This window comes from Camelina sativa, chromosome 19 (genome assembly GCF_000633955.1).
Source record: "Camelina sativa cultivar DH55 chromosome 19, Cs, whole genome shotgun sequence".
Taxonomy (NCBI): Eukaryota; Viridiplantae; Streptophyta; class Magnoliopsida; order Brassicales; family Brassicaceae; genus Camelina; species Camelina sativa.
Window position 1 is genome coordinate 13170902 of NC_025703.1, and position 16791 is coordinate 13187692.

The following is a 16791-nucleotide window of genomic DNA, read 5'->3' on the forward strand; positions in this document are numbered from 1 at the left end:
TAGTGTTGTAAACATGGTAATGTTCTAATATTTTTATCTTACAAAGTTAACAAATGCACTTCATATTGTAGGCAAAAAAAATATTAGTATATTGAAAATATGGTTTGTATTACAAAAATAAACATGAAAAAATCAATATTTTCATTCTGTTGGATATTATCCATAGACATAATTATAAGATATGGTTTACAATTTTTATTTCTAAAACCTGATGAAAAATATTCTAAAAACAATGAAATTGCACCCCAAAAAATATTTAATTATAAAATAAAAGAATGTGATGCCAAAAGTATTGAAAATATAATTAGTTTGCATTAGAAGCAGCAATAAATTTGGAAAGGAAATAAAGATTGTAGAAAACTACTTACACAAAAATAAATGATAGCAAACAATAGTCATATAATTATTCTGTTGGGTTTAAATTGTTTAATAGATAAATTAATTTGGTTGAAATAAAAAACAAAAAGGAGGCCATAATTATGTCCCATATAAATTAATATGTTAATTATGTCCCATATAAATTAATATGTTAATTATATGGTGTAATTGTATCATATATATATATAATATCCATTCCACCCCTTAAAATATATTTCATTTAAAAAAAAATAACCCAAATCCCGCGCATAGCGCGGAGTATTTGAATATCTATATATATAAAGTGCAATTTCCTAACTCATGATGCTGCCACCTCAACATATCCCTCTTTTTAGTAAGTCCATATTTTCGAAATAAGCCCATATTTTTGACATTACCTACTAAGCAGTTATTATTTATTTCTATCACATTTCTGTAAAACCCAATTCATTTTCCCAATTTTGCGACAATATCCACTAAGCCATGTTTTTTTGGCCCGCGGAATAAAACCTCTTTCCACGATACTCCACAGCGCCGTCGTCTGTTGTGGACCTGAAGCGTCCCTGCCCTTCTCATTATTTCATCTCGGTTCACCTAATGGTTATCTTTGAAATAAATGTTCTCCACTCCTCCACACCCTTTCGCTGTCTTCTCTCTCTTCCATCTCCATTGTAACATTTTTCTCTATTAATGTAATTCATCCCATTCAATGCTCGATCTTTCAATTCAAGACCCACTACTCTATCTTTACTTGGTGTAAGTCCTATATAATGTCTTCTCCTCCAATTTCATGCTTCATATATTTTTCTTCGTCTCTTTAATTTCTCCTCACTAACATGGATTCCCCGCCGTTTCATTCAAAAATCTCAAAGCTGGATGCCTTCACCAAAAGATCGTCGGAAGAATGCTTCGTCACTGTCCTGATCGCAATGTCAAAAAAGGAGGCCAACTCATGGGCGTCGACTTCCTACTCATTGATGAGAAGGTTGTTTCCATCTTAACTAGACTTTTCATTTATTCGTTTTTTACAACTCTATCTAATTTGAAGTTTTTTCTCTAGAGTTGTGTCATCCAAGGGTCGATCAATGTGACCCACCTTTCAAAATTCGAAAACTCGCTACGTGATGGGGCAATATATATTGTGTCCGACTTTGAAGTCGCAAGAAGCAACTCCCGTTTTAAGCTAACATATTCCCCTTTTTCAATACGCTTCACACCAACCACTAGCAGCACTTCACAAATCAATTACCAAAGACAAAGAAGCAAAGAGATGAACACACATTTAATAAACTAAAGAGATTCAAAAATAGGAATGCCACAATCTGATAACCGTAACACTAAATTATATGAAAAAGAAAACCGAGCCAACAAAAAAACAACCCGGACTTTATAAAATTACAGCAAGATAAACAAGAAAATTAATTTTTCCCAAAACACAACTCACATCGAATCGAAAAAATCACTCAGAGGACAAACAGAAAAAAAAAATTACAACTAAGAACACAAAACAACTCACAACTTAATTAGGACTCTAAGGAAGCCAACACATTTTCATATAAACAAATTTGCAACCCAATTCACATTTACCTTTAACGAAATCAACAGGGGGATAACCGAATATCCCCTACCGATGCGAAGCNACCAAAGACAAAGAAGCAAAGAGATGAACACACATTTAATAAACTAAAGAGATTCAAAAATAGGAATGCCACAATCTGATAACCGTAACACTAAATTATATGAAAAAGAAAACCGAGCCAACAAAAAAACAACCCGGACTTTATAAAATTACAGCAAGATAAACAAGAAAATTAATTTTTCCCAAAACACAACTCACATCGAATCGAAAAAATCACTCAGAGGACAAAAAAAAAAAATTACAACTAAGAACACAAAAACAACTCACAACTTAATTAGGAAATTTAAGGAAGCCATCACATTTTCATATAAACAAATTTGCTACCCAATTCACATTTACCTTTAATGAAATCAACAGGGGATAAGCAAATATCCCCCTACAGATGCAAAGCGAGTGGGAATCAACCAAATACACAAACCCCAAAAAAAAAATGAATACTCAAGGGAAAACGATTACGAAAGGGATGACTGAAAAAATGATTACGAGCATCAAAGAAATAAGTTCAATACTCATATTGTCATCTAAATCGCAAACATTGCTCTTCTCCTATCCGTTCACGAGGACATCGAATTTTGAAAAAGAACAAATCCATTCCAACCTCACTAACATACAAATAATGATCCAATAGACCAACACATTATAAGCCTTACAGAGAAATTGAGTCCGACTGAAACAAAGAAAAATAACCAAAAAAAAAGAAATGTAAGTTATTGATTTTATTTATTTTTCTTAATAAAATTCACAACCTTTTTCACTCTAAACACTAAAAATTGACCCAAAAAACTACTCCAACAGTTTACAAAATACATATGAAAATATTAAATACCAATCCAACCACAAAATGACAAATAATAATAAATTAATCACAACTAACAACTACATCCAAACAACAATTTCAACTACACAATATTAACTTATAATTACAATTTTTTTTAAAGCATTAAAAACATACAAGATGATCTCAATTTTTAAAAAATAAACAGCAAACTAAATTATACTTACTGCAAAACCTATTTTTATAAAAAAATAACCAACAAAACAACATAAGCAACCAAAATCAAATAAAAAACAAACGTAAAGATGAATTTACGTAACCAAAAAAATAATATACATAACAAAACCTGGAATACACCTTAATCTAACTACCGCGCGTAGCGCGGATCAATTACTAGTATATATATATGTATATATATATGATATATATATATGATATATCAATGCTAAATACGTTATACAAATCAGAATGTTGAGAATTTGACAAACGAGGATCGACAACAGGACACACAATTTGGTTCTCTTTCTCTCAATTTTAGTCGATGAAAGGCCAAGGCACTAGCAGTTGGTCTTCCATTTCCAATTAATCAAAACTTTTTGATTTTTGGGTTAAGGTATATTGACTTTTGTTCATAAAAATTCCCACGTCTTCTCTATTCATTTTCTTTTTCATTCTCACTACCACTTTTTCCCTCATAATAAATTTCACAAAAAGAAAAATCTGGCCACTATGGAACTCTTAAATATTTCAGTGATGATTTGAGGTTAGATTTTCATTATTGGTGTTCGTTTGATTTTTAGAAATATTTTCTGAAGTCAACGTGGACTAGTGTTTATACTGATCTGATCATGGTTTTAGTTATAATTTCACCACATTATCTTCAACTTCAACGCAGAAGTTGAATACTATGTACTAATCTGCTAAGATCGGGTGATTCAAGAATAATGGGGTTGGGTTGGGAAAAAAAAACCATAAAATGAAGGTATCACATTCTCATGACGCTTGTAATCTCTGTCCATCACTACATTCAGTTTTGGACTTTAAATTGGGGCTTCAAAGCCCAACTATATATTTTCGCATAGCCACTCTAGGACCAATTCATTTATTTCAATCTTTGACTTAAGGAACAATTCATTAAATTTAGAACTTTTACATTCATGATTCATCATGTATAAACTATAAGAAAGAAGAGAAACCAAGTCCCATACCCAAAACGAGACTTGGTATACATTACAAGCAAATTCGAATAGACAATAGAGAATTGAATGTATAAGTGTGAAAACTAACAAAATAGGCTAATAGCCAGTGACATTTTGCAGGCATTCATGAGTTTGTTATTTCTTATTAATGTTTCGATTGCATGTGACTTATCATCAATATCATTAATTTTATACACGTTACATATATTGACCAAATTGTTTTTTTTATCCATACACCAATTTAAAATATTTGTTCGTGCGGGGTGTTTTTTTTCTTTCTGGAGGTTATGGCCTATGGGTGAGAAGAAAAAAAATACTTCGTGATAAAAAAAAAAGAAATGTATATATAGCTATACGAGACTAGAGTCCACGATGAGCTGTGGTCCAAAAGTGATGTTTCGTCTCTAGTGAATATTCCCTAAGTCAGTAGGATTCTCCCATGTTCTCGAAATCCTATAAAAAAATTAACGCTCCTGAGCTTATAGAAAATGAATGACAACACTTATGTATGATATATCCATATACATAACGGTATATCTTGTATCGTAGCTGCAAAACTGATTGTCTGATTAAACTCTGAACCAACCTAATGTATCAATCTTTCACTATTATATATGCATAATGCATGCATGATCTCTCACTCAACAATCGCTTTTCTTTTATGCCATATAATCATTAAACATTGTCTAAAATAACTAAACCGTAATAACTAAACATTTTCTATATGCGTTACTTGCTCAAAACTTGACTTATAAAACGTGGTCTCGGTCCACAAAATTGTTAAAGGGCGGTGAAAGAAATAAATATATGCAGGTATAATATTTTTAGCAATCCTAAGAGTAGCAAGGCCATCGTTCATCGGTCATATTTTTGCTTCCTACGTTTTATTTTGTTTTTGCTAAACCATATATATCTTTTACTAAGTATAGAAACCATCATAATCATTCTCAGTTTTTGGGAAAATTCATAATGAATTTCATAAATGCATTTTAATTCATGAGATATTTCCATTTTTTATATTCTGATTTTTTTAGCTACTTCAATCCACAACCACAACTCCATAGTGGATACTTCTTTTAATATTTTGTTTTATTCCTCTATATTTCTTATATGTTCACACTTGATATAATATTTCTTATAGATTAAAATTAAACTAAGTTTTTTGTTTGCAGTAGCTTATAGCTACCCTTCGAATTTTGTTTAAACAACTTTGGTTGGTAATTTTTTACACTCGATGGAAACGTATAACATTTTCTTGATTAGTACTTTCAAAGATGTACAAGATTATTTCTTTGTATCTTTTATGTGTGCATATATGTATAGTGTACGTATGGTCACATTTTTTAAATAAAAACAAATCGAATTTAGAGAAATTAGCCAGTTATTAGCCTAACTAGTCAATCTAAGACTCATGAATAACAACACCTTGAGTAGTTTGTTTCCCAAATCAACTAATCCAACTAATATGATATTATCCTTTTGTTAAAGTACTTTCCCTGAATTTTGTTTTTGTAATATATAGAATAATTAAAATAATCGTGCATGGTGTTTTTTTTTTTGTAGTAATCAATACTAGCTAGAACTATATGTTGCCACCCACAGATATATAATAAAAATTTATTTTAAACCCCTTTATTTTGTCCTCCTTTTCGTGTAACAAGACTCAAAATATATCTTAATTCTCCGTAAACCTAAATGCTTATTTTTGTAAGAAATATACAAAACAATAAAACACATTAGCCATCCGATCATACACATGCTCTTTCCTAGCCTATATATACCCTAACATGAGCGTCAGACTCATTTCAAAACATTGAATATTAAGAGAAGATAGAGAGAAACCCCAATAGAAGGAGAAGAGAGAGATGAACAACCGGGGAAAACAGAATGATTCCGGCTCTGGCTCCGGCTCCGGCTCTGGCTCCGGCTCCGGCTCTGGAGATAACCGCCGGACTTATGACTGCAACATCTGCAAGAGAGGTTTCACGAATCCTCAAGCCCTCGGTGGTCACAATAACATCCACAGCAGACGCGAAAGAAACCTCTCTTCCTTTTCTCCTTCCAACTCATTTCCATTTTCTCTTCCTTTACCATCTCAGTCTCCCTCCTTCTCCATAAACTCCACGAACCCTAATGATAACAACAACCCGTCTCCATATCTTCCGACCATCGATTCATACCACCACCAAGTGTCTCAGCCACCGTTAAACCCTAGCCACAACACACAATACTTTGGATCATCATCATCAAGAGGAGGAGGGAGATTTGCTCAAGGGGAGTCTCATGGTCTGGATTTGAGCTTAGGGCTCGGATACATGATGAATGAAGATGATGACACTCACCGAAGCCCACCAGAGACCGAAGGTTCTGAGCCTCAAGATGATGATCTTGATCTTGATCTTCGTCTCGGCCGTCATCGTCATCATTGAGGTTTCAGCGGTTTCCCTCACGTTTGATCCACGTAATCATATACAATATATATAGTTGAAAGTTTAATCACCTTATATATGCATGATATTTGCTTATTGTGGTTATGTAACGTCGATCATATTCATATGAAGTTTCGGTTTGTATAATTTAAGACTATTATTATCTTAGAGCAAATAGGTTTGAGTAATGTTATTATTATATTATACGTTGTTATGAAGTTGGGTTTGTATAATTCATATTGTTCTCAACTGCTATCTCTTCCATAACTATATATGATTGTAGATCTATAGATCAAATAGGTTAACTTGTGTAATATTCTTATTATCTATGTTGTCTGAAATTTGGGTTTATATAATCAAGACTCTCTACTACATTATTCTTTACATTTTTGCAGATCCATGTGAGCTGATATGGATCAAAAGCCTTGATATTGTAAAACAAGTTATGATTATATAAATACACAAATGGTAAATAATAAAGAGAGCACAAATCTGGGTTTTGTGAACTGACAGTTGAGGTAATTTAGAAGCAGATATCAAAATTAAAAGGCCCAATATCATTGGAGGTTTGATTTTGGAGCCAGATTCATTATTAATTTACTGGGCTTACAAATCATGGAAATTTGAAATTGATTGTTCACTTAAATCAGATTACTGGTTTGAAAAGATATAAATCAAATATAAAGATCTTAATTGGGTCTAGGCTGGTTTTGTTTTGAACGTGCAAGTGTAAGTTCTTATTTTATAAATAGTTTTGCTCGAGAAAAATATAATGCGATTTTAATACGAAATCTAGCATGTGGTGACAAACACTAACCATACATACATTTCATGCACACTGAATTAATTATGGCTATGGGCAAGTTAATTTGATTGCTGCTTTGTTTGTTTTTTTTACATGAGAGATATGTATCTTTGGCTTTGACCAAAATTAATGATATCAAACATGCTAAATGTTCGTTTTCCTAAATTTAATAAAAATGTTAAGGATGTACAGTATAGATATGTTTCTTTGGTAACAATAATAAATTACGTAATCCATATTAAAAAAAAACTCCTCAAAAATAGCTCTTTTTATTTATTTATATATTATTATGATTTGCTCAAAATAGCTCTTTTTATTAAGAAAAATATCAAGAAAAAATGTTACTGTAATTTTCTTTCTACTCACGTTTTCCACAAGAGGAAATTTTGTTTATTTTTTCTTGTCTTTTCCACAATTTTTTTTTGGGGTCAAAATCTTGTCTTTTCCACATATGTTTTCAATTTTAACAGATTACAAATTAATTAATACTATTAATCTGTTTTTTGGGTGAACAATAATTAAATATGGCCTTCTCTAAATCTTCATATTATAAGTATTTCCATTTTCTAAGTTGAATTAAGAATCTATATTATTATTTTTGAAGTACATTTTTGCCTTCAAGTTTTGCTTATTTAATAATGTTTTATTTACAACACTAACCCCAAAAACAATTTCATAAATAACATTGCAGAGAAACTCAAATACTAAACTTTCTTAAATTGACCAACATTTGTTACATTTATTGTCATAAAATCTTAACAACATCTATACATTCTGATTTTTCCAAAAATAACTCTACCCATTAAAGGTTTTAACCCATTAAATCTCCAAAACTATTTTTATGGACGCTAGAATCTCCATAATTATATTAACATTAATAAATTTTCTAAACCGAAAATCCAATTATAACATATCACATTAAATATGTTGAAAACCCCCATATAATTTAATTTATTTTTTATTTTTTTGAGGAATTACCAAAAAATTAAAATTCTATTAATTATCATAAACTATATATATTGACATGAAAAAATTATAAACTATAAAAATATTCTAATTTGGTAAAACAATTAACATAATTAAACTTGATAAAAAACTTATTTTGATTTTTTTTTTACGAAAAAACTTATTTTGATTTTGGTAAGACGGATTGGTATTAATCCCATATAGGGAGTTAAGTGGAATTGTTTTTTTTTAAACATTTTTATATGTGTACCCGGAGATAAATGTATTACTAGACTATACATATACCACAAGACTTAAAAACTTGAAAAACACTACAAAAAACCTATACTTTGCATACTTATATCAAATACCTGTAAAATTTTATATTTTTAAAATTAATAAAATAATAATAAATAATAAATAAATATAATATAAATTTTAAAATTTTAAAATTAAAAATATTGTCGGTTAAATCCTAGTTTTTATATCAGCAATATACATATTTTTACAACTCACAAAAAACAAAAACAAAAAAAATAAATCTAAAACAGAGGAAGACGTCGTCGAAGGTATAGAAACCTAAATTTTGGTGGGGGATAGTGCTCTGTTTCCGCCATGGAAGACGTCTGCGAAGGAAAGGACTTCTCTTTCCCACGGGAAGAAGAAAAAGTTCTCTCCTTTTGGACTCAAATCGATGCTTTCAAGACACAGCTCCAACGAACAGAGGATTGCGAAGAGTACGTCTTCTACGACGGTCCTCCTTTCGCCACCGGTCTTCCTCACTACGGACACATACTCGCCGGTACGATTAAGGACATCGTGACTCGGTACCAGTCCATGAACGGCAAACACGTCACGCGGCGGTTCGGTTGGGACTGTCATGGTCTCCCTGTAGAGAACGAGATTGATCGTAAGTTGAACATTAAGAGGAGAGACCAAGTGCTTGAGATGGGTATTGATAAGTATAATGAGGAGTGTAGGAGTATTGTGACGCGTTATGTTGAGGAGTGGGAGAAGGTTATCACAAGGACTGGTCGTTGGATTGATTTTAGTAATGACTATAAGACTATGGACTTGTCGTTTATGGAGAGTGTTTGGTGGGGTTTTGCTCAGCTTTATAAAAAGGGGCTTGTCTATAAAGACTTCAAGGTTTGGCCTTTTACTTTTGGGTTTGAATTGGTCTTAGGTTTGATATCTTGTTGACTCAGTTCCGGTTTGTTTGCAGGTTATGCCTTATAGTACTGGTTGTAAGACACCTCTATCTAATTTTGAAGCTGGTCAGAACTATAAGGTATGTATGTTTTTTCCCTTGTTGCTAATGAAGGTTATTACTTTATGTTGTTGCTTATTTGAATATGTTTGACGATTTGGTACGTACAACAGGATGTGGTTGATCCAGAAATCATGGTTACATTCCCAGTGATTGGGGATGAAGATAATGCGGCTTTTGTGGCATGGACTACTACTCCATGGACTCTTCCAAGCAATCTTGCTTTGTGTGTCAATGCAAAGTTTGTCTATCTCAAGGTTCGTAACAACAACAATGGAAAAGTCTATGTGGTTGCTGAATCTCGGTTGTCATCTCTTCCCAGTGATAAGCCTAAGGCTGCTGGTGATACCAAGAAGGCTAAAGGTGCTAAGCCTGACAGTGCAGAGGATTCTTATCAAGTTTTGGAAAAATTTGATGGAGCTTCCCTGGTTGGGAAGAAGTACGAACCTTTGTTTGATTATTTTAACGATTTCTCTAGTGTGGCCTTTCGAGTAGTAGCAGATGATTATGTCACTGATGACTGTGGTACTGGTATTGTCCATTGTGCTCCTGCCTTTGGTGAAGATGACCACCGTGTTTGTCTTGACAACAAGATAATTAAGAAGGTTAGATTTTACTACATTCTCCTTATCATCACCTCATTAACATCAGAAGACATTAGCCATTGTTAAGGGTTCATGGATTTCGTAGGGGGTTTAAGGGATTTATTGTTTAGGACGAGAATCGAGATGCTCATTTGTGGTTTATTTTCTTTCTTGTTTAGGCTTACAATATCTTCAAGAACCCATGCTCATATACTCTACTATACTCTCGCTTTATCTCATTATGTTAAATGTTGTATATGGTTTTATCCTCTCTTGCAGGGGGAGAATCTAGTTGTGGTTGTTGATGATGATGGGTCGTTTACTGAGAGAATCACCCTCTCTAGTGGCCGTTATGTCAAAGATGCAGACAATTATATAATTAAAGCCGTGAAGGTGATTACTGATCATGCCTAATATTTGTGAATAGACTACATGAGTCAGTTAAGATCATAATGATCTGTCATGTCTCTTAGAGGATGTTAGTGCAATTTTGGACTATCATATTGTTTTATAGTAAGTAACCTTTTTTTTTTCAGGACAAAGGCAGGCTTGTTAAATCAGGAAGATTTACTCACTCATATCCATTTTGTTGGCGATCAGACACCCCTCTCATATATAGAGCAGTTCCGAGTTGGTATGTTTCATGTTTCATATGGGTTTTAGCTAAGGTCTTAGTTTATTTGTATCATTTCGTGCTAGTTCCAGTGAGACACACACTCTCTGTCTCTTTGGTCCTTATCTCGAGTTTGGCTTAAAAGATGTAAGATTTTTGTCCTACTCCTGTCCTGTTGGCGCAATTGATGATCATATATTATAATTATTCATTTCATTATATCTGGCAGCCTCTTTCCGGAACAATCTTTGTTTAGGATATTTTGATTTTCCATGTTTTGACTTTATCTATTTTATATTCTTTAATTATATGTAGTGAAAATCTGGCCTAGATGGCTGTATAAGTTAGCAAAGATGATATGAAGCTTATTCTTCATTTTCATGAGTGGTCAAGACTTTAAAGTTTGTAAGTGTTTTACTTGTTAGGTTTGTTAAGGTGAAGCAGTTGAAAGAAAAATTGTTAGAAAACATTGACGACGAAAAAACAAAATGGGTACCTAAATATGTGAAGGTCAGTGGAAGAAAGGATCAGTACTCGTTGAGTATTTTACAAGTTCACTTTCGTTTGGATGAGTTACTGATTATATTTTCTTGCAGGAAAAACGTTTTCAGAATTGGCTTGAAAATGCAAGGGATTGGGCAGTTAGCCGAAGTAGGTATTGGGGAACGCCTCTTCCGATATGGATCAGTGATGATGGGAAGGAAACGGAGGTCATGGATTCAGTTGAGAAGCTTGAAAAGCTCTCTGGTGTCAAGGTATCTGATTGATTGTTTCTAGAAGTCTTATTAGTATGTTCTGTTCAAGTTTATGACATCCTACGAGGGTTTGGTTTTTTTCTTTTCTTTTTACTGGAGCATATTGGAAATAAGAAATTCTGATGACTTATGGTGCAGGTCTTTGATCTGCATCGTCACCATGTTGATCAAATTACAATCCCGTCAACTCGCGGTCCTGAGTTTGGTGTGCTCCGTCGTGTAGAAGACGTAAGATGGATTCATTCATTTTAAATCTGTGATTGTCCGTGGTATTATCCCATAGTTATGTTTATATCATGCTTTTTCAGGTTTTTGATTGTTGGTTTGAGAGTGGTTCAATGCCTTATGCATATATCCATTATCCATTTGAAAACAAGGAGCTATTTGAGAAGAACTTTCCTGGTGATTTTGTTGCCGAAGGGCTCGATCAAACTCGTGGATGGTATGTCATTCCAAATCTTGGTTTTGGTGAGATAAATAAGCCGTTAGATTATTGAATTGGCCACTTACTCTATGAACTGATTTGGATAGTAAGTATCGTCTATGAATGTATTTTGAAAGAATCAAGGCAATTAATAATATCTAAACTTGTAATTTGGTATGTATCTACAGGTTTTATACTCTTATGGTGTTGTCTACAGCATTATTTGATAAACCAGCTTTTAAAAATCTGATCTGCAATGGTCTCGTGCTTGCTGAGGATGGCAAAAAAATGTCTAAGAAATTACAGAATTATCCACCACCTTTGGATATCATAAATGAGTACGGGGCTGTAAGTTTTCTCCCTATGATATGCTTTTATGCTGTGTTTTCAGTACGAAAATCTTGGTTGCGTGTAGATTTTTTCTCGTAGTGACTTTGCGTGGACCTTGACAGGATGCTGTGCGATTGTACCTGATCAAGTCTCCGGCTGTACGTGCTGAGCCACTGCGCTTCAAGAAAGAAGGAGTACATGGTGTTGTGAGTGATCTTAGCAGTTGATTTTATTGCTTTCTTATTTTAGTAGATTTGTTTTTTTTGTCTGAACTATTGGGTTTTGCTAGGTCAAAGATGTACTCCTTCCATGGTACAATGCATACCGGTTCCTTATTCAGAATGTAAAGAGACTTGAGACTGAAATTTCTGGGCCTTTTGTTCCTATTAATCTGGCAACTTTACAGTCATCAAACGTTCTCGATCAGTGGATTCACTCAGCCACACAAAGTCTAATCAATTCTGTCCACAAGGAGATGGATGCATATGAGCTTGACAATGTAAGATTTTTACATGCCATTATCTAGTGTTTTAGAAAGGAAAAAAGTTATCGCTATCCTGCGGTTTATTACGTTTACCACATCTTTGTTTTTCTTTTTTGCAGGTGGTTACTGAACTCGTGGAGTTCCTTGAAGATCTCACTAACATATATGTTAGATTCAACCGCAAGAGGTTAAAAGGCCGTACAAGGAAAGATGATTGTCACACTGCTCTTTCAACTCTATATAATGTATGGTAAATACTTTTGTTTACATGGTCACCATCATTTGAACACTTTGTAATAACTAAAAATTGTGTCTGGAATTTTAGGTACTTCTTACTTCTTGCAAAGTGATGGCTCCTTTTACACCGTTCTTCACTGAGACATTATACCAAAATCTGCGGAAAGTGTGTGAAGGTTCTGAGGAAAGCATTCACTACTGCAGGTTTCCACAAAAGGAAGAAGCTGTAATAGTTCCATTACTCTATATCCAAGTATAGAATAGAAATTGTCTGATTTTTGCCCACTTATATCTTCTTCTCGTGTTTAAACAGAGAGAGGGGGAGAGGATTGAGAAAAGTGTTACAGAGATGAAGAAAATCATTGAACTTGCTCGGAAGATTCGTAATCGTAAGAGTGATAAGCGTCAAGAACAACTACCCTTGAAAACTCCTCTAAAGTGAGCATTGTACTTAATAATTTTTCCGTTCCTCTTTGGTAGCCTTAAATTGAAAAAGAAGTTGATACATGCCTATTTATGTTGAACCAGGGAAATGATTGTAGTCCATCCAGATAAAGAATTCTTGAATGACATAACTGGAAAACTAAAACAGGTCAGTGATGTTACAGTAATTTGTTAATCTTTGAGTGTGTATCTTTTTTTGCTTTTTGGAGTTTATTATTTATGACTGCTTGAAATCAGCAAAACATATCTCTACAGTTGTGTTAGATAAGAAACACACACAAAATAACACATAGCTATGTGGAAGTGAAAAGCTTAAGGCTCCAAGAGTCCTGAGTTCATGCTAGGCTTAGCACTTCAGATTTATTTTGCTTGATTTTTCATTGCAGTATGTCTTGGACGAAGTTAATGTAAGATCTCTTGTCCCATGCAATGATACTTCGAAATATGCATCACAAAAAGCAGAACCAAAGTACAGGTTAGTGTGGTTTTCTTCCTGCGTTTTACTTTTAACCCTTGAGCTCAATGTGCTTTAGCCTCTCCAAAAGAATGTAGAATTCCGTTATACTTGTTAATTTCTCCAGTGTGTTGGGAGAGCGACTTGGAAAATCTATGGGGCTTGTTGCAAAGGAAGTTAGAAAAATGTCTCACCAAGATATCTTAAGATTTAAGGTTACTAAGGAAGTTACTATTGCTGGACACTCGCTCAAGATAGAGGATATTAAGGTCTCACATGCTATAGTTTTTTTTTTTTTCTTGGGAGACAGAATGAAGAATATGCCTCAAAGAGCTGAATTCATTTCTGACACGTTTTGTTCATGTGTTGTTCAGACTTTCAGTGAGTTCAAACGCCCAGATGGTTTCAAAGATACAGAGATTGATGCAGCTGGAGAAGGTACAAACTTCTCTATGCTCAATTTATGTTAATCTTGATCGATTACCGGTGCTCTGTTGTTAAGGAAACATATGCTATTTGTATTTGTTCATGGTGCAGGTGATGTTTTGGTGATTCTGGATCTACGAGAAGATGAATCTTTGAAAACTGAAGGTGTTGCTCGTGAGGTAAATAGACGTAACCGAAGTCGATACATTTTCTTATAAGTTAAATTTTCTATGGGATTCCTTTTCTGTATATAAGCAGAGGTTTTGCTCATGAGCTTATTTTTCCTTGTATTGTAGATTGTCAATAGGATCCAGAAACTACGGAAAAAGTCATGTCTGGAACCAACAGACTTTGTTGAAGTGTACTTTGAATCGTTAGATATGGATGAATCTGTTGTGCAACAAGTTCTATATTCTCAGGTAACTAACTAACTGCTTTTGGTTTGTTACTCACTTCATGTTTGCTCAAGTTGTACTTGAATTTTACCAATGTTTCATCATTCTTGTTTGTTGGACAGGAACAATACATTAGGGAAAAAATTGGCTCCCCTTTGCTTATGTCTACTTTGATGCCACCAGATGTAGTAAGTCACCCACCCCACCCTTCTTCTCTCACATATGCTTTAGTTTTTTCACCGTAGAAACTTAAATGTGTTGTCTGTTATTTTTGGCAGGTCATTGTATCTGATGAGAATTTTGAATTGAAAGAATCTAAATTGTCATTTAATATAAGTTTGGCTAGACCATCTTTAAAGTTCAATGAAGAAGCTATTCTCGCTTTGTACTCAGGTGAGCCATTCACCATCTCATCAGAGTGGATCGCTACTTCATTTCTCGCTCTTCTTAAACAAGTCTATTGATTGTTCCAGGGAATGAAAAATTTGCAACCAGGCTCCAGAATTACTTGAGGGCTTATTCAAATTTTAAGTCAGAGATCCAAACTGGAGATGGGAAGGTTTGTTTGACCCCCTAAACCACAAAAATATACTCTCACAAATCATGTCAAGTCTAAACCAATACTATGCTTATCAAGTTCTTAATAACATTAATTTTTTACATGTCTACCCGTTTTGTATGGCAGATAACTGTAAGCTGCATTGAAAACCAACCTCCTGTGACTGTGGTTCTAGGAGAACATTTGCATTTGACAGTGGGCGACTACTTGTTGAGCAAGAAGAATGCATAAGAGCCTTTTTAAGTTGTTTTATTTCTAGATTGTTGCAAGAAGTTAATTATGTGTGTTTGAGACTTTGTACTCTTTCTATTTGTACAATACTAGACTTTTGAAGATGGTAGGACAGATAGGTACGTCCAGTGACTAAATCTGAAGTCTGATTACATACTAGTCATAGTTACAACAAACAACCTATGATATAAACAGTTTCAGCTGGGTGCTTATAATAGTCTTTAAGCGACTTATCAATACGTTACTTGGCCATACATGAACATTCAGAAAAGAGTCATAGACTATAGACAATACCAAAACTTTGGTTAAAATCGTTATTTGGTTTATTCAAAAAGCGTAGCAAAATCTTTTACTTAACATACATACGATTTAACCCAAAAACTTAGGTAACGTGTCGTCTCAAAACTTCTAGGTTCATTTAAATTAAAAAATATACTTGTAGAAACCCTTTAAATAAAAACAATGATGTTTTCGAAAATGATAGATATGTGAATAGAGAGGATAGTACATTATTCTGTGGTCTAATTTCGATTACTAGAGTCAAACCACCAAAACTAAAAGTTAAGAAAGGTAATAATAGTAACGAGACAATGTGGTTTCAATTATATACTCATTACTCTTTAGATTCATGTATGGTGAAAGGAAACATTAAAAAGATCTAAGTTTTCGTAGGCCCCCCCCCCCCCTACTAGTGTCAGTTTTCAAAACACAGTGATTAGCGTTAGATTTTATGCTCTTTTGTTTATTACTACTATTAAGCTAATTTAAGAAATATCTACTAGCTAGTCTCCTTGGTCTTTATAATTCTATATGCCTTTCTTGGACTTTAGGTTCCTAGATTCATGTCATGTGGCTTGATTGTTTCCAATACTATATATCAAATATTTTACTCATTTAATACAAAACATTTTTTAAAAAAAAGTTTTATTCTATTCTTCTCCATTCTCATGATATACGGGATTTTTGATAAAATTTAGATTATTATAATTTTACAGCTTGTAATAAGTTAGATATACAAGTTGTGGAAATAACAAAAAAGTTTAATATATGAATAATTTATGCACATTAGTGAACAAAAAGAAAAATCAAAAGAGCGTCCAAGTTCGGTTCATGTAAGAAACCAAGTGGGTCCTTTTTTTTTATTTTAAGATTTTCTAAATCACAGAGAGAGAGAGAGAGAATAAAGAAATCTCCAAAACCTTCTTCCTTTGTAAAACCAACGGCTCCGAGAACCTTTTTTTTTAACACACTTCTCCTTTTGTTCTCCAACGGCGGCGGCTTATGGCGGTTTTACGAAGTTTCGGATGACATAATCAGTTTTTCAGGCACATATATAAAACGAAACGTACTTGCACGGTTTATTTTATTTGAGTTCAAAGTAGTTTCAGATTTGTCGCTATCTCTTCACTTTTTTAGACAGTCTTCTTCTGGTTTTT

General features: G+C 33.4%; 2 protein-coding genes across 2 annotated transcripts; both read left to right on the forward strand.

Annotated features, from left to right (window-relative positions):
* On the forward strand, positions 5836 to 6399 carry LOC104767780 (zinc finger protein JAGGED-like). The gene has a single exon (XM_010491762.1). The coding sequence runs from the start codon at positions 5836 to 5838 to the stop codon at positions 6397 to 6399; it is 564 nt and encodes a 187-aa protein (XP_010490064.1).
* LOC104766217 (isoleucine--tRNA ligase, cytoplasmic-like) lies at positions 8636 to 15498 on the forward strand. Its single transcript, XM_010490052.2, has 25 exons — positions 8636 to 9298; positions 9375 to 9440; positions 9533 to 10024; positions 10283 to 10396; positions 10540 to 10637; positions 11042 to 11126; positions 11213 to 11371; positions 11510 to 11599; positions 11680 to 11813; positions 11984 to 12143; positions 12248 to 12331; positions 12415 to 12624; positions 12729 to 12854; positions 12935 to 13072; positions 13160 to 13284; positions 13375 to 13438; positions 13677 to 13765; positions 13872 to 14013; positions 14119 to 14182; positions 14282 to 14349; positions 14467 to 14589; positions 14688 to 14753; positions 14844 to 14958; positions 15039 to 15124; positions 15251 to 15498. Exons 1-25 carry the CDS (start codon positions 8765 to 8767, stop codon positions 15353 to 15355), a joined length of 3537 nt encoding a protein of 1178 aa, XP_010488354.1. The 5' UTR covers positions 8636 to 8764; the 3' UTR covers positions 15356 to 15498.

Coding starts and splice junctions, on each gene's coding strand:
- LOC104767780 (XM_010491762.1), top strand. CDS start 5,836: ATGAACAACCGGGGAAAACAGAATGATTCCGGCTCTGGCTCCGGCTCC.
- LOC104766217 (XM_010490052.2), top strand. CDS start 8,765: ATGGAAGACGTCTGCGAAGGAAAGGACTTCTCTTTCCCACGGGAAGAA. Junction 12,855..12,934: donor CTCTTTCAACTCTATATAAT/GTATGGTAAATA, acceptor CTGGAATTTTAG/GTACTTCTTACTTCTTGCAA. Junction 13,766..13,871: donor AAAGCAGAACCAAAGTACAG/GTTAGTGTGGTT, acceptor TAATTTCTCCAG/TGTGTTGGGAGAGCGACTTG.